The sequence below is a fragment of the Herpailurus yagouaroundi genome, unplaced genomic scaffold, assembly GCF_014898765.1.
Source record: "Herpailurus yagouaroundi ecotype Mexico unplaced genomic scaffold, PumYag 295, whole genome shotgun sequence".
NCBI classification, from domain to species: Eukaryota; Metazoa; Chordata; class Mammalia; order Carnivora; family Felidae; genus Herpailurus; species Herpailurus yagouaroundi.
Window position 1 is genome coordinate 3,652,835 of NW_024412512.1, and position 25,172 is coordinate 3,678,006.

At 59.6% G+C, this 25,172-nt stretch overlaps 1 protein-coding gene across 16 annotated transcripts in view; it reads right to left on the minus strand.

Annotated features, from left to right (window-relative positions):
• Positions 1–6,338: 6,338 nt before the first annotated feature.
• The window catches only part of PTPRS (protein tyrosine phosphatase receptor type S), a 97,441-nt gene continuing 78,607 nt past the window's right edge, over positions 6,339–25,172 (minus strand). For 8 of the 16 annotated variants that reach the window (XM_040461583.1, XM_040461591.1, XM_040461589.1 and 5 more), the window contains 22 exons: positions 22,571–22,688; positions 20,294–20,899; positions 19,755–19,852; positions 18,856–19,109; positions 18,226–18,319; positions 17,919–18,134; positions 17,451–17,608; positions 16,944–16,955; positions 16,560–16,672; positions 15,101–15,148; positions 13,912–14,009; positions 13,705–13,828; positions 13,043–13,218; positions 12,845–12,964; positions 11,321–11,475; positions 10,957–11,242; positions 10,626–10,804; positions 9,856–9,982; positions 9,547–9,672; positions 8,504–8,658; positions 8,181–8,316; positions 6,339–7,628 (listed from right to left, as the gene is read on the minus strand). In XM_040461583.1, the coding sequence (XP_040317517.1) occupies positions 7,560–7,628; positions 8,181–8,316; positions 8,504–8,658; positions 9,547–9,672; positions 9,856–9,982; positions 10,626–10,804; positions 10,957–11,242; positions 11,321–11,475; positions 12,845–12,964; positions 13,043–13,218; positions 13,705–13,828; positions 13,912–14,009; positions 15,101–15,148; positions 16,560–16,672; positions 16,944–16,955; positions 17,451–17,608; positions 17,919–18,134; positions 18,226–18,319; positions 18,856–19,109; positions 19,755–19,852; positions 20,294–20,899; positions 22,571–22,688 (3,468 nt within the window). In that variant the 3' untranslated portion in view covers positions 6,339–7,559. The remainder of the gene's footprint in view (positions 7,629–8,180; positions 8,317–8,503; positions 8,659–9,546; positions 9,673–9,855; positions 9,983–10,625; positions 10,805–10,956; positions 11,243–11,320; positions 11,476–12,844; positions 12,965–13,042; positions 13,219–13,704; positions 13,829–13,911; positions 14,010–15,100; positions 15,149–16,559; positions 16,673–16,943; positions 16,956–17,450; positions 17,609–17,918; positions 18,135–18,225; positions 18,320–18,855; positions 19,110–19,754; positions 19,853–20,293; positions 20,900–22,570; positions 22,689–25,172) is intronic. The other 8 variants (XM_040461594.1, XM_040461593.1, XM_040461599.1 and 5 more) reach the window with 3 other exon arrangements.

Genomic DNA, 25,172 nt, shown 5'->3' on the forward strand with positions numbered 1-25,172 from the left:
TTACATCCATCTTTTTTTTTTTACCTACTAACTTTATTATTATTTTCATTATGAAAATCCTCTCTTCTTTTCTGAAGCATCTATCACATAGCTGACTTATACAAGGTAGTACTCGTACACATCCTAGTGCTACAAAACAATGACTTAAAAAAATCCCGTCTTTCAAGCAAGTACTTGCAAACTAAAGGGAGGAGCCTAACTGGTTACACACACAGGTTAGAGAAGAGCCAGTGAATTCTGCCTGACTTTGCATAGAGAGTAAGAGTCGGATTCAAATGCCAAGTGTGGGAGTGTGGCAGACCTCGCTTTTATGTGGAAAATTACTTTTCTTCTGGGCTGTGAGCATGTGGTCATAAAGGTCTAAAAATGTGCCGAGCAGCTGATAAGAAATTGGATCAGAGCTCTCTGCGGCTGGAAGTGTTCTTAGTTGAGCTGCCCCGACTTCAGAAATAAGCCAATGACTTTCTTTTTAACGTTTATTTGTGTATTTTGAGCGAGAACATGAGTAGGGGAGGGACAGAGAGAGAGAGGAGAGAATCCCAAGCAGGCTCTGTGCTGACAGCAGGGCTCGAACCCACGAACTGTGAGATCACCACCTGAGCCAAAATCAAGAGTTGGATGCTCAACTGAATGAGCCACCCAGGTACCCCGCCAATGACTTTTTATGATGGCTTCATAATCGGTATTTTATTGGATTTCCTTATTGCCTCTAACACAGTTTAAGGTGATTCTTCTGAGTTGTCTAGGTAGGCAATCCTATCTTTGGCAATATTAAAAACTTTGTCTTTTTCTTTTTCAAACTTATACCTCATTTCTTGTTCTTGTCTTATTGCATTGGCTGGTGTCACCACTATTACATGAAATAATTGTTCTGATAATGGATATTCGTTGTCTCGTTTCTGAATACAATGGGCACGTTTCTTTTTTTTTTTAAATTTTTTTTCACGTTTTTATTTATTTTTGGGACAGAGAGAGACAGAGCATGAACGGGGGAGGGGCAGAGAGAGAGGGAGACACAGAATCGGAAACAGGCTCCAGGCTCTGAGCCATCAGCCCAGAGCCCGACGCGGGGCTCGAACTCATGGACCGCGAGATTGTGACCTGGCTGAACTCGGACGCTTAACCGACTGCGCCACCCAGGCGCCCCAGCAATGGGCACGTTTCTAAATTAGGGATTGACAAATTGTGACCTGTGGGCCAAAACCAGCCCACCACCTGTTTTTGTAAATAACATTTTATTGGAACACAGCCATGGCCATTCGGTTTGTCTGTGACAGCTTGAGTGCATTGGAAGCCCAGCTGACTAGTTGCAACAGAGTACTTCTAGTCTGTAAAGTCTAAAATATTTATATGTGGTTCTTCGAAGAAAAAAGTTTGCCAACTTCGCTTCTGAAATTTCAACGTGATCGAATTAATTTATTAAGTTAGAGAGTTTATCTTTAAAAATCTAATGCTTTGGGTAATACTTCTCCCTCTTCCTAATATATATTATATTTTTTATTTTATAATTCCTCATACACAGAAGTGATTTAATAGCATGTTCTTTATACCTAACTTAAAAAGCAAAACACTACACATAGTTGAATGTACCTACGTACCCTTTGCTGAATGCGTTCCCCTTCATCTTGCCCAAAGGGAGCACGTACCCTGAATTTGTTTAAAATTTATTTATTTTTATTTTTTGAAGACAGAGTGAGAGCAGGGGAGAGGGGCAGAGGGAGAAAGAGAGAGAATCTTAAGTAGGCTCCACACTCAGTCCTGAGCCCAATGCGCGGCTTGATCCCATGACCCTGGGACCATGACCTAAGCCCAAATCAAGAATTGGATGCTCAAATGACTGAGCCACCCAGGCACGCCTACCCTGAATTTGTTTATAGATGAGTTTTTCTAAGAGCTTCATAGTTGTAGCTCTTACATTTAGGTCTCTGAGCCATTTTAAGTTAAGTTTTGGATATGGTGTGAGGTTGGGGTCCAATCGTTCTTTTGCATGTAGATTTCCCATCGTCCCAGCACCATTTGTCAAAGACTGTTCGTTCACTGGATGGACACCCTTGTCAAAAATCAATTGGTCATAGATGTATGGGTTTTCTGGATTCTAGACTGCATTCCATTGATTTATAGGTCTATCCCTATGCCAGCACCACAGTATTTTGCTTAGTGTAAGTGTTGAAATCAGGAAATGTGAGTCCTCCAACTTTATTGTTCTATTTCAAGATTGTTTTGTCTATTCTGTTTTATCCTGCTGTATGTCAAGATTTTTTGGTGTATCCTTTGCAATTCCAAAAGAGATTGAGAATTGAGTTTGTCATTTCTGCAAAAAAGATCTTTGGGATTTTTATAGGGATTGCATTGCATCGGTAGATTGCTTTGGGTAGTGTTGCCATAGGGATGCGTTTTTATATATTTGCTGGCATGTGTTTATCCCTAATACGTATTTGCTTTATGTGTGTTAAAATGTACCAGGTTTAAGAAAATTAAAATGTTCCATGTTGGGGTGGCCTGGGTGGCTTAGGGAGTTAAACATCTGACTTCGACTCAGGTCACGATCTTGTGGTTCTAGAGTTCAAACCCTACATCGGGAGCCTGTTTTGGATCCTCTGTCTCCCTCTCTCTCTGCCCCTCTCCCACTCGCACACATTCTCTTTCAAAAATAAACATTAAACAAATTTTTTAAAGGTTCCCTATTAGTTAATGTAATGAAATTCTTGCGGCCTCCCTGTTTTGCTCAGAGTGATTCTTTAATTTTTTAATATTTATTTTTGAGAGAGAGAGAGAGAGAGAGAGAGAGAGCACGAGTGGGGGGATGGGCAGAGACGGAGACACAGAATCCGAAGCGGGCTCCAGGCTCCGAGCTGTCAGCAAAGAGCCCGACCTGGGGCTCGAACTCACGAGCTGTGAGATCATGACCTGGGCCGAAGTCAGACGCTCAACCAACTGAGCCCCCCAGGCGTCCCTGTAGTTCCCCACTCGTTAATTTCTGATTTTCTTAGTATTTTCCCTAGACTTTTGTTCTCTTTTTTTGTAGATGATCAAGGTGAAATCTTAACGAGTTGATTTTCTTATCTTACTCACCCATTTATAGCAAGGCTACCTATTTCCCTCTGAATACGTCCTTGCTTATTTCATTTATATTCAGTGACCTCCCTCCACCCCACAAATGCACTTAAGACTTAAAATTGGGGTGCCTGGGTGGCTTGGTTGGTTGAGCATCTGACTTCGGCTCAGGTCATGATCTCACGGTCCGTGAGTTCGAGCCCCGCGTCGGGCTCTGTGCTGACAGCTCAGAGCCTGGAGCCTGTTTCAGATACTGTGTCTCCCTCTCTCTCTGCCCCTCCCCTGTTCATTCTCTGTCTCTCTCCATCTCAAAAATAAATAAATGTTAAAAAAAAAATTAAAAAAAAAAAGACTTAAAATTGATCGCCGAGTACGTTTTTGGTTTTTATTTGCAATGGTCTCGTCATCCAGCGCTGAACATCTTGTAGTATACGTGCGACTTAACTCCTGTTCAACGCTTCCATCTGTGCGGACTTGAGGAACCACGTATCCACGCGGATTTCTAATTCTGTTGCGTCGTGGGTAGCGAGTGAAGTCTGAATGCGGAGCTCGCCTTTATCCTGACACACGGTCCGGTTGCGTGATGGCTCTCCGTGCTCGCACAGAATGTGTCTTTTCTGTTTGTTGGGCACAAAGTCCCGTCGTACGTGTGGAGTTGATCGCGTTTGCCACTGCGCTCCTGATCTCAAGATCCTTCCTGTTTTGCCAGCTCGGTCTTTTCCTTTCGAGTTAGGTTCAGTCTCCTGCACGGCCGTGGTTTGATCCATTTCCCCTCATGGGTGTTTTTGCTTTCAACGTTGTAACGTGACGTTGTTCAGGACAAAGGGTGTACTTAGGGTCTTTGAACTCCCCGGAGCGCTTTGGTCCCCAAGTCCTTGGTGATGGGCTCTGTTCTAGGCTCCGCCCCTTCCTGCCTGGGGGTGAGGTCGGCCGTGGGCAGGTGGAACGCAGATGCCTCCAACGCCCTCACGAGGGCTCTGGGACAGGGGCAAACTCACGTCCGGGCTCCACCGCGTATTATCAGTGTGATCTTGGGTAAGAGACCCGACCTGTTTGCGCCTCAGTTCCCTCATCTGTCCACCGGCGCATCGTTGGAAGGCTTAAACGATGCGGCACGAACCGAAGCACACAGTAAGCGCTCAATGAATGGGGCTGAGGTCATGCTGGCCTGCTGTAGGGCCAAGGCGCCTGGAGATGCTGTCTCTGGTCACGTCTGTGGGTTTGGGGCAATTCCTTACGTGTCCTCAGCTTCCACGGAGCCTTTGGAACAGTGCTACCAGCACCAATAAGCATGAGCATCTCAGGGATTGAGCCCCAGCGCTGAGGGTCACACGGGTTATCTTTCCCTGGAGACCCTCCTTGTCCTGTTTCCGGTATGGAGGGAAAGGTAGACCCTGTTTAGAGGGCTCGGGAGACCAAAGCAGGAAAACAGCTGCTTCCTTAGAGGGGTGGGTTTTGAGGGCAGGATTCTCTGGGCAGAGCAGTCTTGGTGAAGTCCTGAACGATTCAGGCACGACCAGGCTTCGGTCAGAATCTGACAGTTCCGTCCGTCCTTGTCCCACAGTCTGTTACTAAGAAGATCCCTTCCCCCCTACTTGTCATCAGGGCTCAGGAACTCTGACGTGGTCCTGCTTCTTCCTAATCTTTCTCCCATCACTGTCCGCGCCCCCCCCCCCGCCCCCATCCCACAGGGGGACAAGGGAGACCCACACACGAGCTCACCACCGCTGCCGGCGCCCCTGATGCGTTTCACAAGGAAACAGAAACAAGCCTCCATTGGTAGTTGATTTCCACCTTCCTGGTGAGTCTCTTTTCTGGATTGTTGTACTTAGCTCAGATTTATCTAACTTCTGGGGTTTTCGAAGGTTTTCATTAGGTTAATGCAAAACAATAACCTCGGGGGGCACCTGGGTGGCTCAGTCGGTTAAGCGTCCGACTTCGGCTCAGGTCATGATCTCGCGGTTTGTGGGTTCGAGCCCCGCGTCGGGCTCCGTGCTGACAGCTCAGAGCCTGGAACCTGTTTCAGATTGTCTCCTCAACCCCCCCCCGCCCCGCCCCTCTGCTCCTCCCCTGCTCATGCTCTCTCTCTCAAAAAATAAACATAAAAAAAAAAAACAAAACACCTTGAAACCGTCCAGAAGTTAAATTTTTTTAGCTTTCTTTTTTACCGAGATTTCTTCTTTTTCAGTTATTTGAATCGAAAGCTTGGCTCAGGTCTTTCTCGTTTTCAACACAAACTTGTTTTCAACATGTTCCAGGCTGTACACGTGGCTCTGGGTCTCCCTCTGTCTGCGTCTGACAGGTTACATGATGTCACCTACTATCTGAATTGCTGTTTCAAAAGCTTTGTGAGTTTCATGTCGATTCCTTCCTTAACCTGTGCCTTGCTTAGAAATGTGCTTTATGTTTTTTTACTTTAGTTTTTTTTATCGTAAGCCCTTCTCAAGGGAGGCTAACACCCCGAGGCCAACATCTGGTTATCTAGTACTTGTTTCTTGGGATTTGTGAAGATCTCCACTGCTGATCTGTAGAAACGTTCTGCGTGTGTGGGGGATATAGGGTCTGATAAATCTGTTTGACTAAGCTTGTTAATGGCGTTATTCCCAGCTACTTTATAGACTTCCTGACTCCTGGATCTGATGGTTTCTCAAACGGGTGACCCTACCCTTTCCTAGGCTGAGCCCCTGCCCCAAGGCCACCCTTTCTTGTCCCTGGAGCTCCTCTGTGACCACGGGAGGGAACGGGAGGGGGGGCCCCCCCCCCCCCCCCCCCCGGCACCTCTGCCAGAGGAGGAAGGCTCGGGCACACCCTCCAGCCCCCAGCGTCTGACCAGCTCAGTGTTTGGATCCAGTCACTGGGTGGCCCATGGTGTGGGGAGAACAGTGGCTCCAACCCCGTGCTTCCCTCCACGGACTCCGCTCCGTCAGGGGAGGGCAGCATGGCGTGGCCTTTGGCGGGGCACGAATCCCAGCTCTGCTTTAAACCCACTGTGTGACTTGCAGGCGGCACCTGTCCCCCTCTGAGCCTCTGTTTCCCCATCTGTAAACCGGGCTGATGACTGCCCTGTCAGAGCTGGCCCGGCCCCTCTGGTTCTGGGTTCTCAGATCCCAGCACGGCCCTTTAGACACCATGTGACCTTGGACGAGCAACACGACCTCTCTGGGCCACATTCTTCAGCAGACTGTTTACGCGATGGAAGGAGTACAGACCGGCTCTCTGGGCACCCGCCTGCCCCAGGGACGGGACGGGATGGACGGGGTTAGGACAAAGACTCCACCACCGGCCGGGGTCAGACGATCTTCCTTTAATACAAAGTCGATATATCTACATACGCAGAGGCGGGAAAACCACCCAGCTGCTTCCGTTTGAATAAACAGTGTTGAAAGCGACGGCAGACCCACTCTTATACAAAGAGAAAAACTCACTTTCTCGGGGGTGGGGGGCATCCCAGCCTTCTGCCCCGTAGTCCCAGAGGGAAAGGGTCCCTGATCCGCGCAGAACATGGTCTCTCTCTCTCTCCCGGAAGAAGTGGGACCCCCCCCGTTTTGTCCAGTCCCCCCTCCACAAGGGCAGGAGACGGCTGGGGCTCAGGCGGCGGGGTGGGGGGGTCGCTGCCCTCTCCTCAGAGGCAGCACCACCCCGGTGGGTTTGAACCTGACGCTGGTGGGCCGGAGTCCCCCCGCTGCCCCACCCTCAGAACGGTCCTTGATATGTTTCAGAATTAAAAAAAGACAAGAAAAAAAAAAAAGAAAAATGCAAAAAAAGGGAAGAAACCAGGAGCAAAAGGGCCTTCTGTTCTTAAGTGGGGCCCACCTTCCGACGGCAGGAGAAGAAAGCCAGGCGGCCCTGGGGCTGGCTGACCGACCCCGCACGCGCAGGCCTGGGAACACAGCCGTCGCTCGAGAACGTTCTCTACGGTGAAAAAATAGACTGTCTGTGAACGGAACAGGAATACGCAAAGTTCTTTTTAAATCTGTTGACTGGTAAGTCTTTTTTTTTTTTCTGTTTCTTCTTTAAAAAAAAAAATGAAAAAAAATACACTATTTAAAAAAAGAAATGTCACTGGATACAGTTACACTGAGTTGGAAAGGAAAGCTGAATCCTGCACCCCTTGCCCAGTGGGACCCCCCACCCCCCACCCCAGGCTGCAGGGCAGGAGGGCTCTCCGGGGGTGGGGGGGGGGGGGGGGGGTAGGACCAGGGCTTGAGCTCGCCGCCCTGCCCGCCTCCGGTTCCGGGGAGAACCCCTTGTTTGCTCACCGCCCCCCCACCCACCCCGGAATCTCTCGGTTCAGAATCGGAAGGAAATGAGGAATGTGGCAGTAGCCGGAGGCGGCGGCCGGGCCGGCGAGGCTGCGGGGGGCCGCATCGTTCCTGGAGGCCGAGCGGAAACGTGGCCGCTGCCCGCTCCTGCCCTGGCGGCCGGGGGTCCAGGTCTCCGGGGGCCCACCCGGCAGGGGCAGAGGCATCCAGGCCGGTGGCACGGGGCCAGCGGCGACCGTGGCGTTAGGTTGCATAGTGGTCAAAGCTTCCGAGGTACTCCAGCGCGGCCTGGTAACAGAACTGATACTCGTCCTGCGGGAGGGAGGGAACCGCGGCTCAGGTCGGCGCCTCTGCACCTCCTTAGCCTGCCAGGGCTCCCCGCTGCCCTCGGGAGCAAGGCGGGCGCCCGCCTCCTGCAGCAGGGGCGAGTCGCACCTCTGCACGGTGGCAGAGGCTGGGCGCTGTCCCTGCACGCCCTCCCCCCTGCAACAGTGCCCTCGGGGCTGGGAGTCCCACTGCAGCACTGTCTCCGGAGCGACGGGACGGTCTTGAGGGACGCGGTCGCAGGGAAGTCCCTTCTAGCTCTGGGCCTCACTTTCCCCATCTGGGGAGCAGGGGGACTTCGGGGTCCGTGGCCTGTGCCGGGGCCTGGCTGAGCCACGAACGTGCTGTGACTTTGGGAGCTGCCCCACGTCATGGGCCGCTCCCCGGCTCTGGATTTCGGTCTATTCTCATGTCAAAAGGTCCGACTAATCCCCTTCCGGCCCCAAACGGGTGCGGAGGACCTTCCCAGACGACCCAGGATGGAAGGTGACTGCCCCCATCTCCCAGAACAGGAAACTGAGGCCCGCCCGTCGCCCTCACCTCCGTCTGCACCATGGCTGGCCTCTGGGTTCGCAGCATCTTCACCGTCTGGAAAATGTCCACCACGCCCTCGTACCGCATGCGCTCTAGCACGATGCTGAGCGTGATGAACACACCCGTCCTGCCCACGCCGGCGCTGTTGGGGGGGGGGCGGGCACAGCCGGTCAGGGTCTGTTCGCGAGCGAACCCCGCGTGACCGCCCGATGCCTCAGGGACGCAGCCCCAACGGGAGCGCCTGGGTGGGGCTCGAGGCTGCGCTCGCTAGGCCTCAGTTTCCCCAGCAGGGCAACGGGCGCGCCGGGGCCTGAGGGACCGCGGCTCACCTGCAGTGGACAGAGATGGGGCCGTCCTGGCCGAACTGTTCCTTGGTCTTGTGCACTTGGCCGATGAAGTCGATGAAGCCCTCCCCCGACTTCGGGACGCCCTGTTCCGGCCAGTCCGTGAACTGGAACTGCCGCACGGTCCGGGACTGGCCGTCCTGCAACGGAGGGGGTCCGGCCGTGCCGCTCAGGTCAGCAGCGGCCACGGCTGGCTTCCCGCCCGCGCCGGCCTCCGGCCCCGCCTTCCGTCACCGGCCAACGCCACCCTCCAGCAGCCCCCTCGTCCGCTGCTGCCCTCTCACGAGCCGCCACCCAGAGCTCCTCTGTCCCCCGCCCGTCCCAGGGGGAGCCCCACGCCACGCCGTCGCCTTTCGCTTTCATCCTTCACCACCCACGGCTGCCACCCTCGCCGCATCCAGCAATACCATCCACTGACTCTCCGGTCCCGCGTCCCGCCAATCCCGTGGGCCCGCCCCGCAGCGCCCCGACCGACCAACCGCGCCGTTCGTTCATCAGGCTTTGCCACCCGCTGGCAACGTCTGGACTGACCCGCCCCTTCGTCCCAGCCAATCCCCGTCCCCTCCCACCCCTACCTGCGTGACGCTCCGTCGCCCCTCCCCACTGCGGTGGGACCTCCCCGTCCCCGCCGCTCGCAGCCCACGGCCCCGCACCCTCTGTCACGTCCCCCCCACCCTGCTTTCAGCGCTGCGACGCAGAGCTCCACAGACTTGCTGCTTCCAGGGGACACCCCGCTCGCTCCCTCTCGCACGGCCCCTTGGGCCTTGTTCACTAGGCAGCAGCGCGGCACACGCTCCGCTGTGGGGCCCGCACGGGACACGGCCCTCTCTTCCCCCTTGTGGTGGTGGCAGTGATCGTTCAGCTCGACGACCCCGCTCTTCCTCCTCCCAACCCGCAATGCTTACTCCTACCCCCGGGCCTTTGCTTCTACCCCCAACTAGGGAAGCCTTCTCCGCCTCACGAGGTGGCGCTGAGCAGAGTCCGGCCCGGGGTTCCAGGCCCTCCCAGCCACCCCTCCCCATACTCACCCGGGCGTCTGTGACCTTGAACTCCCGCAGGATATACTGAGGCATGTTGTATTCCGCCATCGGATCCACTACAAAGTACTGGTAGCGGGCAGAGCGCTCGGCAGGCCAGTACTGGTGACATTTTTCCTGTTGACAAGGCGGGGGGGGGGGGGGGGGGGGTGTGTGGTCAGCTCGGGCCCCACCCTCGCCTCTGCTCCCTGGCCCCACCCTCGCCCCGCCCCCGGCCCCGCCCCCGCCGCGCCCTGGCTCCCGTGGCCCCGCCCCACCAGCGGCCCCGCCCCACCACGTGGCCCCGCCCCCCCGGCTCACCCTGCCCATCTCCCGCAGCTTGGTCAGCATCACCACGATGGTGGAGTTGTTCTCCCACAGCGCACGCCAGAAATCCTCCGTGGTCTCCGCCAGCGGCCCCTGCGTCGCGATGTAGGCCTTCTGCTGCCTGCGGGGTGGGGGTGGGGGTGGGGGGCACGTGAGATGCAGTGCCCACCCCTGCCGACTCAGGACCCACCGGTCACTGGGCCGTCTCCCCGTCTGTCTTGTTCGGTCCTCTCCATGAGCCCGTTGTGCACCCGGGGAAACCGTCAGCCTCGGAAGTTGCATCACCTCCCAGAGGCTGCCGGGCCTCCCCCGACCTCCCCCACCTCGTCAGGTGCCCGTAAACTCCTTCCGGGTGTGTGCACAGGTTGTTTCCTGTCACCCTCCAGCCTCTGAACAGGCGGGGACTTCTGCTGCCACACCCCACCCCTGTTGCCAGGGTGTCCCAACCCCAGCACTGACATTTGGGGCTGGGTCGTTCCCCGGGCTGGGCAGTGCGAGGCGTCCAGCAGCATCCCTGGCCTCCACCCACTCCCATTAGGACCAACACATCCCCAGACACTGCTCGGTTTTCCCTGGGCGGCAGAACCGCCCAGGTTGAAAACCAGCGACGGAAGAGGACAGAGGGAGAACCCTGTTACAGACAGCAGCCATCAGTTAAATACCCAGCTAAAGAGCTCCTCCCCCTCGGCTGCGCCTGCCTGTGTCCAGCTCCGTTTCCCCTGTGAGGCTGGAGGCCCCTTGGGGGCGGGGCAAAGGCGAGGTACCTGTAGCCGTCGATGAAGCTGGCGTTGATGTAGTCGGAGCCCTCCACGCCACGGATAGGCTGCAGGCAGACCCGTGTGCTCTCATAGGGCATGATGTTCACCAGGCGGTTCTTGAACTTGTTACAAGGCAGATTGGCACTGATGAAGCGGGATGTGTGGGCTTTGGAGTTGGCCAGCCGCTGCGGAGACCGGGAGGCCCGGGGTCACCGGCGGGGCGGCCTCTGGCCCCCGGGGCCGGGCAGGGCTGTGTGTCTGCCCAGCCGGAGCGCGAACGGCAGCCCCGATACCGATCTCGGCGCCCCCGCCGCCCCCGCCGGGGACGCCTCCCAACCTTGAACTCGAGCTCCATGCCGGTGACGTGCTCGCCGGGCTCCACCTGCGCCAGCTTCTGGATGTAGGCATAGAGGCTGCGGGCGGGCACCTCCGTGTTGCCGCAGCCCACGGCCTCCAGCAGGGCCTCGTGGATAAAGCTGTACTGGTCCTCGGTCTGCACCATATAGTTGCGCTGGGACCGCATGAGGGTCACGTGGCCGTACACGTCCACCGTCTTCTCCGGCTTGATCCGCTCTAGCATGGCGTCGATGACGATGAAACAGCCCGTGCGACCCACGCCGGCGCTGCGGGGACACGCGTTGCGGTCAGGGGCCCCCCCGAGGGAGGGCCGGGGGTGGGGGGTGGGGGGCGGGCAGGGGTACCTGCAGTGCACGACCACGGGGCCCGCGTCTGGCGGGTTGCAGGCCTTCACCCTCCGCAGGAAAGCCAGGAATGGCGTCGGGTACTCGGGCACCCCGTGGTCCGGCCACGCCGTGAACTGGAACTGCCGCACCTCGCGCTTCTCGCTGGAGCCGTTCTGGGGGCCACGGGGACACTGCCTGTCACCGCGGCCCACGAGGCACGTGCAGAGGAGGCCAGCTTCGCGCCCCGCCTCTCTCCCCAAACCACCCCCGGATCTCGGCCGGGGGCAGCTCCCTCCTCCCAGGTGTTCCGGCCAGAACTCAGAGGAGGAGTGGCCCTTGACCCAGTGGCCCCCCCCCCCCGCATCCAACACATGAGCCCAGACTGGTGGCTCTGCCTCCGTCTATACTCCCTGGTCCAGTCCCCTCTGCCCTGGTCCCGCCGCTCCAATCCTCACCGCCCTAGTCTGTCCTCCCCGTAATAGCCCACAGAGAGCACTTGCGAGCACCTGAATCAGGTTGGCCCTCCTCTGCCCACCAACCTCCAGGGCTCCCACCCACCTTGGGGTAAGAGACCAAGTCCTCCCCAAGGCTCTGTATTCTCTGCCGGGTCCCGTCCCGGCCCTCCCCTCCTCGGTCACTCTGCCACAGCCATGATATAAGGCCTTCTCACTGGTTCTTCATCATGCCAGGCATGATCCTGCCCCAGGACCTTTGCACAGGCTGAGCCTCTGCCAGGAATGCGGTTTTCCCAGATCTCATGGCTCCCTTCCTCACCATCTCCAGGTCTCCCGACAGATACTTTATTTTTCTCCTTCTACGTGTTAAGATTTCTTACTTAACATATTTATTGTCGGTGCCTTGTCAACTAGACTTAAGCTCTGAAAGAGCAAGACAGTTTGTCTGTCTTGGTCCTTGCAGTGTCTCAGCACCCAAATCAAGCCCTGACATACCACGTGTGCTTAGTTTTGACAGAAGACCTGGCTGGAGTCTGGGGAACGTCGGGGTACCAGTAGCACCTCCACTCCCCATAGTAACAATTAAAAAATGCCCTCCAGATGGCAAACTGTCCCAATTGAGAACAAATGACATAGAGAGACACGTGGAACCGTGTAGCTGACAGCAGCCATCAGTTAAATACACGTCTAAACATTCTCTCTGTCCCAGTCCTGACTACCCCAGCTGGCAGGGACTTTCTAGCTTTGTTTTCCACCCATCACAGGCCTAGACTGCGCGAGGCCAGAGGGCAAGGGGGGAGGGAAGGCCTGGGACGTGAATGACGGCAAGGAGACAACAGGTTCATTGCTAAGTTGGGTTCTGCTGGTTTTGTCCTTCTGGTGTGGCTGGAGAGGAGAGGTGCCCTCCTCTGAGCCTCAGTTTCCCCATCTACGAAGCGGGCTACAAGACCATGTGGTCAGCCTGGGCCGACATGCCTGGTTTTCTGTGTCTCTCGGGGAGCTCCCAGGGCAGAAGCTGGGGCCTCCAGTCTTCCTCTTCCGCCCCCATGACCCCCTCCCACAGCCCCAGCCCCAGCCCGGGTCCTACCTTGTGCAAAGAAAAGGTCCGAACACAGAACGTGGCCAGCTCGATGGTGTCGAGCAGCGTGACCTGGATGAAGCCATACGTCTCCGTGCCCCGGTTGGGCCAGTACTGATCACACTTGATCTGTGGAAGGCAAGAGAACGGAGGTGAGCACGGGCGGGGGTTGGCCGGGGGCTCGGGGGCCGCAGGGTCCAGCCTCACCCGTGATTTCTCCTCTAGCCGCGTCATCATGACGATGGTGGCTGAGCGCTGTTCCCACACCATGCGCCAGAAGTCGCCGAAGGTCTCGGGCAGCGGCCCCTGTGTGGCAATGTACGCGTTCTGCCTCCGGTAGCCGTCCACATAGTTGGCATTGATGTAATCGCTACCCACAATGCCTACAGCCCGGGGAGAAGCCAGAGATCAACAGGGGTGCTGTCGTCTCCTACGCTGGTTCTCTCTGGCCCACCGCTTCCTGGAAGTCCTCCTAGACTGCCCCAAGCTCTCCCCAAAGAAACCACGGAGCATGAATTTCGTGGTTTCTCCACCTGAGCGCTACAACCACTGGGGGCCAGCTTTCTCTGTGGCGGGGCTGTTGTGTGTATCGCAGGGGCTGAGCGGCGTCTCTGGTGCACCCTCCAAACGCTCCTAGCTCCCTCTCCCCCAGCACGTGAATATGCTTCCTGGGCATGGAGAACAGCTGACACGGAGGGACGCATGGAAACAGATTATGGACAGCAGCCATCAGTTAAGTACGTGTCTAAAATACCCCGGTGGCTTCTGGCTGGAGCCATGAGCGGAATCAGGCTTCGGCTTCCCCCTCCGTGTCCTGGCTCGTCCGCGCTTCAGGACGGGCAAGGGCGGGGCGGGGCCCAGGCCGCTACCTTCGATGGGCTGGAGGAGGACGCGGGAGTGGTCGTATGCGATGACGTTGGCGTAGCGGTTCTTGGGCTTGTTCACCTCCAGGTTGGAGTGTTCCCACGTGAACTGCTGGCCTGGATCAATGGACTGCGGGGAAACGGGAGGTGGGGGCGTCAGGATGGGCGCTGGGGGGATGGGGGTGGGCGGGGCAGGAGGCGGGGCCAGCTCACCTCATACTCCTGGGAGAGCTTGAGGCTGTCGTTGGCCTTGAGGCGGTCCGTGTGCTCCGCCATGTCTGCGATGGGGATCGGGGGGTGGCTAAGCATGCCTGAGGGGAGAGCAGACCCCGTGGTGCGGGCCGGTCACCTGGGAGCCAGCCTGGGGGGCCGGGGGCGGGGGGGCTCTACAGTGTGAGTCTGCAATGGACGAGCCGCGGTTAGAGGGAGTGGCGGGGAGGGGAGGGCTCAGGTCGGCCCACACTGGGGCCAGGACCCCCGGCCCGTGGGTCTGTCTGCAGGTGGAGTGTTCGAGGAGCAGCTCCAGCCAAGTCTGACAACCCCGGCTGACGACGTCCACCCATCTCAGTGCTCCCAACCCAGCTGGGGATGCAGGGGCTGGGGAAGGGTCGCCCTGGAGGACCTCAAGCTCCCGGAGCCTCATGGCAAGAAGCGGGCAAGTGACACAGCAATGGAAGAAGCAGACGGGGCTGGCCAGGCCTTTGGAGACACTGTTCCCCAGGGCAGGGGCCGGAGACGCCACCCCTTTCTGGGATCAGATCCTTCTGGGATCAGAAGGATTACAACGTCTTCTGCCGGGCAGAGCTGGGGAACTGGGGAGCAGGGGGCAGTGTGTGTGTGTGTGTGTGTGTGTGTGTGTGTGTGTGTGTGTGCTCGGGGGTCCCCGTCTGTCTGCGCAGCTGCTTGGAGCAGGTGCGGTGAGCCCCTGACCTCCGGGGGCTCGTTTCCTCATCTGGCACATGGAATGGTGACCCTTCGGCGGGAGGGGTTGCTGGAGGGAACGGGGCGGGGGCCTGGCTCTTTCTCCCCAGTGTCTGCGTCTGCACGACCCCTCTCCCCTCCTGGGGCCCGGCAGGCCGAGCTACAGGCCGGGCTACAGGCCAGGACAGACGTAAAGGACTGCCAGGCGGGCTTACGTACAGCTGCTGCCCTGGGCACTCCCCAAGAGCCCTTATCTAAGGAGCGAGGGCCGTTTGCCCAGTGGGTCCCCCTGCCTGTCACGCCGGAGGACCCCCCCCACCCCCACAGACACACAGTCACAACCAGCAACCTATGGGCCCAACGGACCAGACCCCCGACTCCCTTGAGAAGCCAGCACAGGACAGGTGGACAGAGATGAAAACAAACGGGGGCGTGGGGGTGCGCGAAAGGAAGCTGAGAACAGAGAGACACAGGAACTAACTTTCAAAGTGAAACCCCGGCTCCCTGAGGGGGCTGCTGAGGCCTGAATCTGCAGAAACAGCAAACAATAAATAAATGAAACCACGCAGGGGCCCCGCCTCCCCCCACCCCCCGCTGGACGCACGCACAATGGCCAGCCAACAGACGCAAAGGGCAGAGCAAACTGAGACGACGAGGGACGCACGCTGCCCGGGCCCCGACCCGAGAACCTGCAGCAGCTGCCGTGTACCCCCTCTGACTGGACTTTAGCCGGTCCTGGCTCTCAGCCGTGACTTCGGGAAGATTCTGAGGCCCTAGGCTCTTTTAACGCATCCCCCAGACCAACCTGGCCTTGGCGCCCGTTAGGGTCAGCAGAGACTTTAGATGAGTGGCAGGATGGTGAGGGAGGAGCTTGGGGGCAGGGGAAGGACATATGGGCCCATGCCGTGAGCTTTAAGAACAGCAACCGTCAGTTAAATACGTGTGTTAAAAATTTACGTCTGGAGGGAAACGGAAAAACCGATGTAACCCAGTCCAGACACAGAAGAAGAAAAGTGGTACGTGAGAGGTGCCGCAGGAGACCCTTCACATCCCTTATGGAGGACTGCAGCCATCAGTTACACTTTGTCTTAGCCAAAGGGCTGAGCAGTGACTGCAGCCCTCAGTTAAATACAGATGTTTAAAATCTCCTTTTGGTCGGAAACAGTTAATACGAGACAGGAGGCCGGCAGGAAGCAGAGACTGAGTGCGCGTAGATGGTGGATGTAATCGTGCTGTGAGCCCAGAAGGAGAACAGCAGCCATCGGTTAAATTAAAAACCCCTTATGTGGTGAGAAGCAGCCGGCATGAGCCCAGTAAGAGGGAAAAGATGAGAAAGTATGTGGGTCACTGCACGTAAAGACGATCGAGGACAAGACCCTGGTTCGTTCAGTCTCCCCGAGGCACGGCAGGCAACTTTAGCTCGCTCCCGTGACTCTACAGGGAACCGTCAGGAGGCGGGGCCGCACACAGGAGCCGGGCCGGGCAGGGGGGAGGGGCGGAGGCACCATCTCTGTATCTCGCCACGGGGACACATCCCCACGGGAGGATGGGAAAAGGCCACGGAAAAACCCGAACACCCGCCACTGAGGGGCCCGGAGACCGGAAGTGGGGACGGAAGCATGGCCCTTTCTGCAGGAAGAAACAAGGGGGTTTTGGTCGGTTTGAGTTTTAGGTGTCCTTTCTGCTCCCAGGGACGACCCCGACCACCAACTGAAGGCAGCGTTTTGTTTTTAAAAGCCTCACTCGGCCGTAACGGGAACCGGTCTGTGGAATCTCCAAGCTGAGGTCCACGCGGGAAGGTGGGCAGCGGGCGCTTAACTGCGCCGGAGGGCGCAGCAGGGGCAGAGGAGGGGCCGCCGAGCGCCAAGGCGGCTGCTTCCTCCTCCGCTCGGCTACGGCCTCCGGCGGTGAGGATCCTGGCGCCCGCGGGAGGCACGTACCTGGGGTCTGGAAGTTAATGCGTCTCATTTCCACGGGGTCCTTGGGGTGGTGGGGGGCGAGGTCAGCGTTGTTCAGTAGGCATTTGGTGCGGGGCTCTGAGTCCTTGCGTTTACTTCGAGGGGGCAAGCAGAGGAGCCCGTGAGCGTGCCAGCGTGTGCCCAGCGTGCCCAGAGACGCACACGTACGCGTGTGAGCACAGGCGCCGCAAACGAGCGACCCAGCCGGGAGGAAAGGGACCGTGCACACGTGGGACTGGGGTTCCCGGGACCGCGCGCAGCCTGCCGGCACAGCCGAGGGTCCCCTCGCCCCGCGGGCACGGTGCCACCCTGTTCCTCCTCCTCAGCTCTTGCCCTACGTCTCCTAAGGATGGGGCCAACCCTTACCTGTCAGGTTTGCTGCTCCCGAAAGCACACGCGGGTGAGGAGGAGGGAAAAGAAGACAGGTGAGGCCAAAAAGGGCCTGTTCGGGGACACTGGGTGGCTTGCTTAACCCCTCAGAGCCTTGGTCTCCTCCGGAAAACGGGGCTAATGCTTCCTGCTCGGGTCCCCGCCACAAAAAGGAACGTCCCAGCCTTCCCTTTCCAAGCGGAGACGTGTCCCGTGTGGCCACTACACTCACTGTCCTTGTGAGACGAGGCAGAGGCGGCCTCCACCCCAAATCGTCCCGCTGAGCGGAGCGTGGACCTTAAGAGGAACCAAATCACGAGCCCGCTGTGAACCCCGGCCCTTCCCCAGGCTGTGTGACTTTGACCAGGTGGCTTAACTTCTCTGGGCCGGAGATTTCTCGTTTCTGTTTCTTCTATGAGAGAACCCTTCCCTGGACCTTCCGGACCCTCCTTCCTCTTCCAGGAAGCCCTCCCTCCTATCAAGCGGGGAGTGCGAGGGGCTCACTTCTTGTAGAGCAAGATGGCGATAACAATGCAGATGATGAAGACCACAGCCAACACGGGCCCGATCACCCAGATGAGGCCCTCCTCGCCGTCCACGATGGGCTGGGGGTCTGGGTTGTCCAGCTGGAAGGGATCTGAGAAGGGGCTGGCCGCAAATGTCTGCAGGAACAGGGCGCGAGGGGCCTCCGTCAGTGCCCGTCCCGCGCCTCGTGGCCAGGTGGGTCGTCCTCAAACACAAACCTGTCTCCCTCCCCTACTCTAAAGCCTCTGATGGCTCCCGAGGACCCCTGGCCCCGGGGACCCCCCCGCCACGGCCTGGCCCTTGCCAGTCTTTGCTCTCTCCCCTTCCCCCCTGCTCTGCTTCAGCCTGGATCACAGAAGGCCGGGAGGATGGGGGTCTGAGGTCACTTCGGGGCCTGCCCGCTCAGAGGGCGAGGCTGGACGCAGGCAGGCACCACTCGGGACTCACCGGCTCGCTCTTCTGTAGCACCGCAAGCACGAAGAGGACGTATCGGTGACCGGGCTCCAGGCCCCTGTTGTCAAAGCCGCCGTACTGCTTCTGGTCGCCCGGGTGGAAGGTGGGCGGCAGCACCGAGAAGCGGGCCGCGATGTAGGGGCGGGGCGCCTCCAGCTGGCGTGAGTGCCGCAGGCTGCGCCTCTGCAGCCGTGAGATGTCCTGGATGAGCTGCGGGAACAGAGGTGCGGGTGGCTCAGAGCCCGGCCGGCAGCGCCTGGGCACACAAGAGGCAGGATGGGCCTGGGCCCCGGGCCCTCACCTCCTCCAGATCCATGTCTTCCGGGCTACCCAGAGGGGCCAGGAACTGGCCACCGCGAGACTTACGCAACGGCACCATCACAATGAAGTAATTCCTGTCGGGAGAAGGAGGATCGGGGTGCGTCCAAGGGATGCCTTGGTTGGAGGTGGATGGGGGAGCCCCTGCTCTCTGCGTCTTCCCTCCTGCTACTCCCCTGTAGCCCCAGCCATACAGGACTAGGTCCTGACTCAAGCCTCCAGGCTTCTGAAGGGGTGGTTCCTTCTGCCTCGAAAGCCTACTCTGTTTCTATTTCTTGAACCCCTACACATCCTTCAAAGCCCCAGCTTCCATACCCACAACGTCCCCGTAGTCCTTAATTCTCCTCTGCTTCCCAAGCAGAGAGCCCTCCTCTCCCCGTTGGGAAACCCTCAACCCTGGCTGAATCTCATTCCTGGTATCCGGAACGGCAGAGGAGAAAACACAAGGCCGCCTTTAGCGACGGTGCCCGTGAGAGGTACCAGGGCAACCACGCGAGATGGGGGCTGCTGTGACTCCAAAGCACAGAGAGGCCGAGCGCCTGGCCCCGGTCACAAAGCTGGCTAATGGGGGTGGGAGGAATCTTTCGGGGCACTGGGGTGGTTTGGATCATACTGGACAGGCACGGGGCTCTGGCCGTCGGGCAGATACACCATGATGAAGCCGTCAGAGTCGGGCTTGGGGGCCACGCTGGGCTTGGCACTGAGCAGGTTGAAGGCGGTCCAGGCAGTGACTGTCTGCTGAAGGCCACCCAGGCTGCTGCCTCGGTTGGTCAACACAAAGTTGTAGAAGGTGTTGGGCTTGAGGTGCGTGATGAGCTTTTTGGTGGTACGGCCATCCACGTCCAGTGTGAGCCCGTTGTATTGGATCTGTGGGCCAAGGCTAGCTCAGCAGGGGCCTGGGGTGAGCCCCTGACCCTGGCTGAGCCTTGATCCCAGACTGAGCCATAATCCCAGCTGAACCCCAACTCTGAGCACTGATCCCAGAAGAAGCCTCAAACCCGGACTAAACCCTGACTCTAGACAGACCCTCAATCCCAACTGAGTCCCAGCCCTGACCGAGCCCTAATCCCAATCCTGACTGAACCTCGACCCCAGGCTAAAACTCAATGCTAGACAGATCCTCAATCCCAGCTGAGCCCTGACCCCAGACTGAGCCTCAATCCTAGCAGAGTCCCAACCCTTGTTAACCCCTAACCTCAGATTGAGCCTAATCCCAGACTGAGCCTCAATCCCTCAATGCCAGCTGAGCCCTGACCCCAGTTCCCATCCCAAGTTAAGTGCTGACCGCAGACCGTGTCTCAATGCCAGCTGAGCCCTGATCCCAAGACGAGCCCAGCTCCTGAGCCTCAATCCTTGCGCTCGCCTGATCTCACTCAGCCCCGAGTCCAGCTGAATCCCCAGCCTGGTCCAAGCCTCGACTCAAGACCGACGGCCAACCCTGGCCAAGCCCCAGCCCCTAGCCTGGGCCGCCTGTTGCCGGTGGGGGCTGGGGGGGGGGGGGGCGGTGAGCACCTTGTAAGGTGTGGGTGAGTTATAGTTGTCAGGAAACTCCCAGCTGAGCAGGACCGACGTCTTCATGATCATCTTCACCTTGAAGTTCTTGGGCGAGACTGTGCGGGGCAGCAGCCAAGTGGGAGAGAGCAGAGGAGAGGCCCCGTGAGTGCGGGGGTGGGGTGGGGCGGGGCGGTGGGGCGGGGCGGGGTGGGGCGGCCCAGGCGCTCCCTGCCATCCGCTGTGCCTGTGCCCGTGGCCTTCCTGCCTGGCCCTGCCTGGCCCTGTCCCAAGTCCCTGCCGGGGAAGACGGCGCGGCTGCAGAGAGAAGGAGGGGCGGAGGGGGGAGGGGAGGGGGGGGAGCGGGGGTGGGGGGGGCGGTGGGGGCGCTGGTCCCACCTTTGCCAACGCCGGAGCCTCGGGGTCCGGACTCGCCTTGAGCGTCCACGAGGAAGCAGAAAAGTGACCACTTACCTGGGCGGGGGGAGAGGGAGGGGGCTGGGGTGGGGGTGGGCACGAGGCCCGGTCCGGCTCTGGTGCGGGGATCGCCGCGCGCCTACCTTGGTCCCGCAGGAACGTCCGGTAGCGGACGGGGGGGCTGTAGGGGCCGGGGCCCTGGCGCGTGTGGGCCCGAACTTGGAGGTCATAAGCCGTGTCGGGCTTGAGGCCCTGCAGCGTGAGCACGTTCTCGGCGCCCGGCTCGGCCACTGCCGGCAGCTCGGTCTCTCGGGCGGGGCCCAAGGCCCCGGCCTCCCGCACGGCCACCGTGTACTTGACGATGGCCCCGTTGCGCTCGGCGGGCACGGGCGGCAGCCACCGGAGCAGGACGGTGCCGGCCGAGGCGTTGCCGGCCGCCTCGAGGATCTGCGGGTGGCCGCGGGGCGCGTCCTCGGGGATGCTCAGGGCCTCGGCCGCCTCCTCGCCCAGGCCTCCTCGGCTGCGGGCCGCCAGCCGGAACACGTACGTGGCCCCCTTATGCACACCCGGCGCCGTGTAGTGGTCCTCGGTGGGCGGGAACTCCAGCGTGGCCAGGGGGGCGTCCTCTCGGCCGAATTGCAGGCGGTAGCCCAGCACCTGGTCCTCAGCGGTGCCGGCCGGGGGCTCCCAGTGTGCCAGCAGGCTGCCCTCGGGGGTCTGCTGCACCGACAGGGTGGGGCGGCCCAGCACTGCGGGGAGACAGGGCGAGCGTCAGGGCCACAGGACCATCCCGGCCTGGGAGCAAGGGCAGAGGGCCGCCGACTTTTGAAGAGGGTCTCGGGAGGGCCTCGCTCGGGAGCCAAGACGTGAGGGAGCCGAGGGTGGTAGCGGAAACGGTGTTCCGGGCAAAGGAAGCAGCCTGTGCAAAGGCCCTGCGCGGCACTGTGCCGGGCGAGTGGGAGGGCGGGCGAGGAGGCAGGGGACTCGGGGGACCTGATGCGGGAAAACATCTACAGGTGTCAGAAGAGGCCCTTGGACGCTTATCTTTTCTTTTCGTTAGGAAGTCAGTCATCTTGTGCCTCACTGATCTGCCCCTTGCCTCTAGCTGACACAGGATTAACACCCATGGGACACAGCAACGTCCACGACCCTGCCCTTGCCCCATGGTTCTCGCAAGCAACGTGCCAAGGTCCTGCTAAGTCCTGCAGTAGAGATGCTCTACAAAGATAACCAACCCTGAGGTGCCTGGCTGGCTCAGGAGATTAAGCATCTGACTCTTGGTTTCAGCTCAGGTCATGATCTCACGGTTTGTGGGTCGGAGCCCCGCGTCGGGCTCCCGCAGCTGGCAGCGGTGACCCTGCTTGGGATTCTCTCTCTCTCCCTCTCCCTCTGTCTCTCTCAAAATAAACAAACAAACTTTAAAAATCTTCAATAAAACCAGGCTTCTTCCCTGCAGGACTTATCAGGACCTTTTGGGAACTGTGCTCTGAGCAGCCACAGCATGTGTAGTGGGTTCTGTGACACAACGTCCCTGAGAGAAGAGGAAACGATCAGGGGAGGCTGCTTGGAAGAGGTAATGAGGGTGCTGGACACAGAAGGATACAGAGACTAGGCAGACAGAGGGAACCGCATGGGCAAAGACTGGCAGGAGCGTGGGGAGGGGTTGTGTCCCGCGGGCCTGGAACATCAGGCTATGTGGACAGAGGGAGGGTCGCTGGGGAAGGGGTGGGTGCGGGACGCGCTGGGGAGGCCTCAGGACCCATCACTCCTGAAACACAAGCAACTTGTTCTCCACCCCACACCTTTGCCCAGGCTGTGCCATCCGCCCAGAACCCTCTCCCCTTACACGGCTGCCTCTCCCTCCTCAGCTTTGGCTGGGGTAAAAACAGTCCCTCGGGACAGGTGGTAGGGGCCTGGAGGGGCCGGAGGGGGAAACTGAGGCAGGGCCGCACGGAGAAGAGGCGTCGCGGGCAGCGGGGACGATGGGCGCGGTAACTTTCAACCACAACCCACTCGGGGCCATCACCGCTGTGACGGGGGCAGCACGGGGGTGCTGGGGGTGCCCGGAGGGAACCCTGGACCGAGGCTGTGGCACGGGGGGCGGGGTGGGGAAGGCTTCCCGAGGAGGGGCGGGCGAATCAAAGACCTAAGGACGGGGAGCAAGCAGCTGGCCCGGAGAAGGGTATCCAGGCAGAAGGAACAGCCCCGGAGAAGCCCGGATGGGACAGAGGCCTGGTAACGGCTTCCACCTTTCCAGAGCTAAGCGGGCAGGGAAGCCAGGGATGAGGACGTGGCAGGGCCGGACGCCCTCCCGAGGAGCCCCCCCCGCACCTTGGCTCTCTGTCCCCGCTGCCCAGCGCACGAGCTCAAGGACTCCGCGGGACGGTCTGGGGGCGGGGGGCCCGGGCAGGGGTCTGTACCTGCTCCCTTGGTCACCACCACCTTGGGTTTGCTGCGAGCACCGTCGCCTTTCATGGTGTAGGCGGCTACCGTGATGGAGTAGGCGGTCTCGGGCTGCAGGTTTGTGATGACCATCTCCTGCGGGCAGGGACGGGGAGGGGTCGGCGACACAGTCGGGGCGGAGAGCGGCCCTGCCCATCCCCCCCCCCCCCAGGCCGGGGTCAAGCAAGGCAGGCGGGGGGCCCGGTCCGCGGGCAGAGGCGTGCATCCGAGCGCATGCACACCCCCCAACACGTCACACGTCCGTGCTCAAACGGGCACGCGCAGCCTGACACCCCGTCGTCTTCCACCTGGACGGGCGCGGTCACCCGGGGCTCCCACCCTTGCCGCCCCCACGTCCCGGCCCCCGGCCCCGCAGCGGCCACCAGAGGGCGCCTGCGAGCACCCACCCTCCTCCCACGGCCCTGGGGCAGAGGGGCTACAGGTCGATGAGGCACCTGCGTCTCATAGGGAGCCTGAAAGTGACATGGTGGGGCCGTATTTACGTCCCAGAAGTGGGGACAAGCTACAAATCAGGCCTGTCCGCCCCCCCCCCGCCCCCGAGAGCTGATGAGTAAACCTCTGTATCACCGCCAATACCCTGCCCCAGCCAGACTTGTAACTAGACGCATACCGTTGACCCTTGGACAACATGGGGGGGGAGGGGCGCTGACCGGCCCCCCCCCCCCACCCCGTGCAGCCAAAAATCTGCACACAACTTCTGACTCCCCCAAAACTCAACTACGATTAGCCTCCCGTTGACTAGAAAAATGCTTACAGGTAACATACTCGATTTCACGCGTCTTGTATGTTTTTTTCTTTTAAAGTTTATCTATTTTGAGCGAGAGCGAGTGTGTACAAGCGGGGGAGGGCCAGGGAGAGAGGGGGAGAGAGGGGGAGAGAGAGAGAGAGAGAGAGAGAGAGAGAGAGAGAGAGAGAGAATCCCAAGCAGGCTCTGCACTGACAGCACAGAGCCCGACGCGGGGCTCGAACCCACAAACGGTGAGATCGTGACCTGAGCCGAAGTCAGATGCTTAACCGACTGAGCCACTCAGGTGCCCCGTTCTACACTGTATTCTTAGAGTAAAGCAGTTAAAGAAGAGACAGGAGATCTGAGGCAAAGAAAATACATTTATGGTGCTGCAGTGTGTTCATAAAAAAAAAAAAAAAAACGTAACCCCAAAACAAAACAAAAAACCCAAATTCTGCATAAAAGTGAGCCTCCACAGTCCAAACCCGCGTTGTTCAAGGGTCAAGTGTATTCACGGCCCTCTCCTGCACTGGACTGTGACCCCCAGGGGGGCGGGCTCAGGTCGGTCTCGGTCACCTCCACACCTGCAGCAGCTCCTGGCTACACAGGATCTACATACAGTAGGTGCTCGGTAAATGCTTCTCTGGCAAACGTCGGAGCCCTCCGACCCGCACACGTATCCGCGTCCACCCTCAGGCAGCTGCACGCGTGCCCACGTCCCCACGCATGCACACCCACAGACACAGTCCAGCATGCCAGGGAGCTGTGGGGCGGCCCCGGGTCAGGGACACGAGGAGGGGGACAGGGATGCACGGAGAGAGGGTCTCCTGCCCCTGAGCCGCACGTTCAGCCCCTCCCGGGGTCTTGGTGCGTGGGAGGGGCTGGGCCAAAACCGTGGTGGGAACTCCCCGCCCCTCCCTTCCCTGGGGGGGTGGGATGGGTATCAATTGAACATCAAGCTTGGGGCTCTTCTGAGAGCCCGCGCCTCCGTGTCAGGGCTTCTAGAAAGACAGACGGAGGAGAGGAGGCATAGCAATGCCAACCGGCCCAGGGCCTCCTGAGAAAGCCCGGAGGGGTGGAAAGGGTACCGCAGGCCTCCTTTCCTGCGCTGGGCCCACTGACCGTCTGGCCACTCCAGGGCCCCGATCAAGTGGACACTTTGGCCACAGAGAGGAACTTCGAGGTCAGAGGAGGCCGGGAAGGGTGATAAAAGGGTCAGGCTGGGTTGGAGAGAGAGGCCCAGTCCGGAACTGCCAGGCCTGGGTCCAACCGGGTGTGGGCTGCAGGGGTGGGTCGGGGCTGCAGGAACAGCTCGAGCCACAGGGAGCAGCGCTGCAGGCTGGACGGGCAGGGGAAGGAACAGTGTGAGCCCGGTCCTAGGGGCCATCCAGGTAAGAGGGCTGACATATATAACCTGTGGGTCACGTCCTGTGCCCTGCGTCCGGGACCCCTGCGGGGTTCCTGTGCCCATTTGCCTGACTTCAAAACCGAGGCTGCCAGCTCCAAGAGGTAACCAGTAGGCATCTGGGGCCCAGGGGGGGAAGACCCTCTTACCAGGGAAGCGCAGGGGAGGGGAGGTGGGGACGGGGTCACGTCACTGCACGGCCCGCGGGAGAACACTGCAATGGCCGAGCAGGGGTGCTACTTACATATTCGGCTGTGTCATCTGTCTCCCACTGAGCGTGGGAGGAGGCGGCAGGGGAGAGAGGAGTAGGTGAGCAGGTGGCCAGAGAGAGAGAGAGAAGCAGCAGCGAGAAGGCAGGAACGCAGGGTCTGGGGGCCGCCCCGCCCGCCCGGCGCCCCGCCCGCCCCGGCGCCCCGCCCCGGCGCCC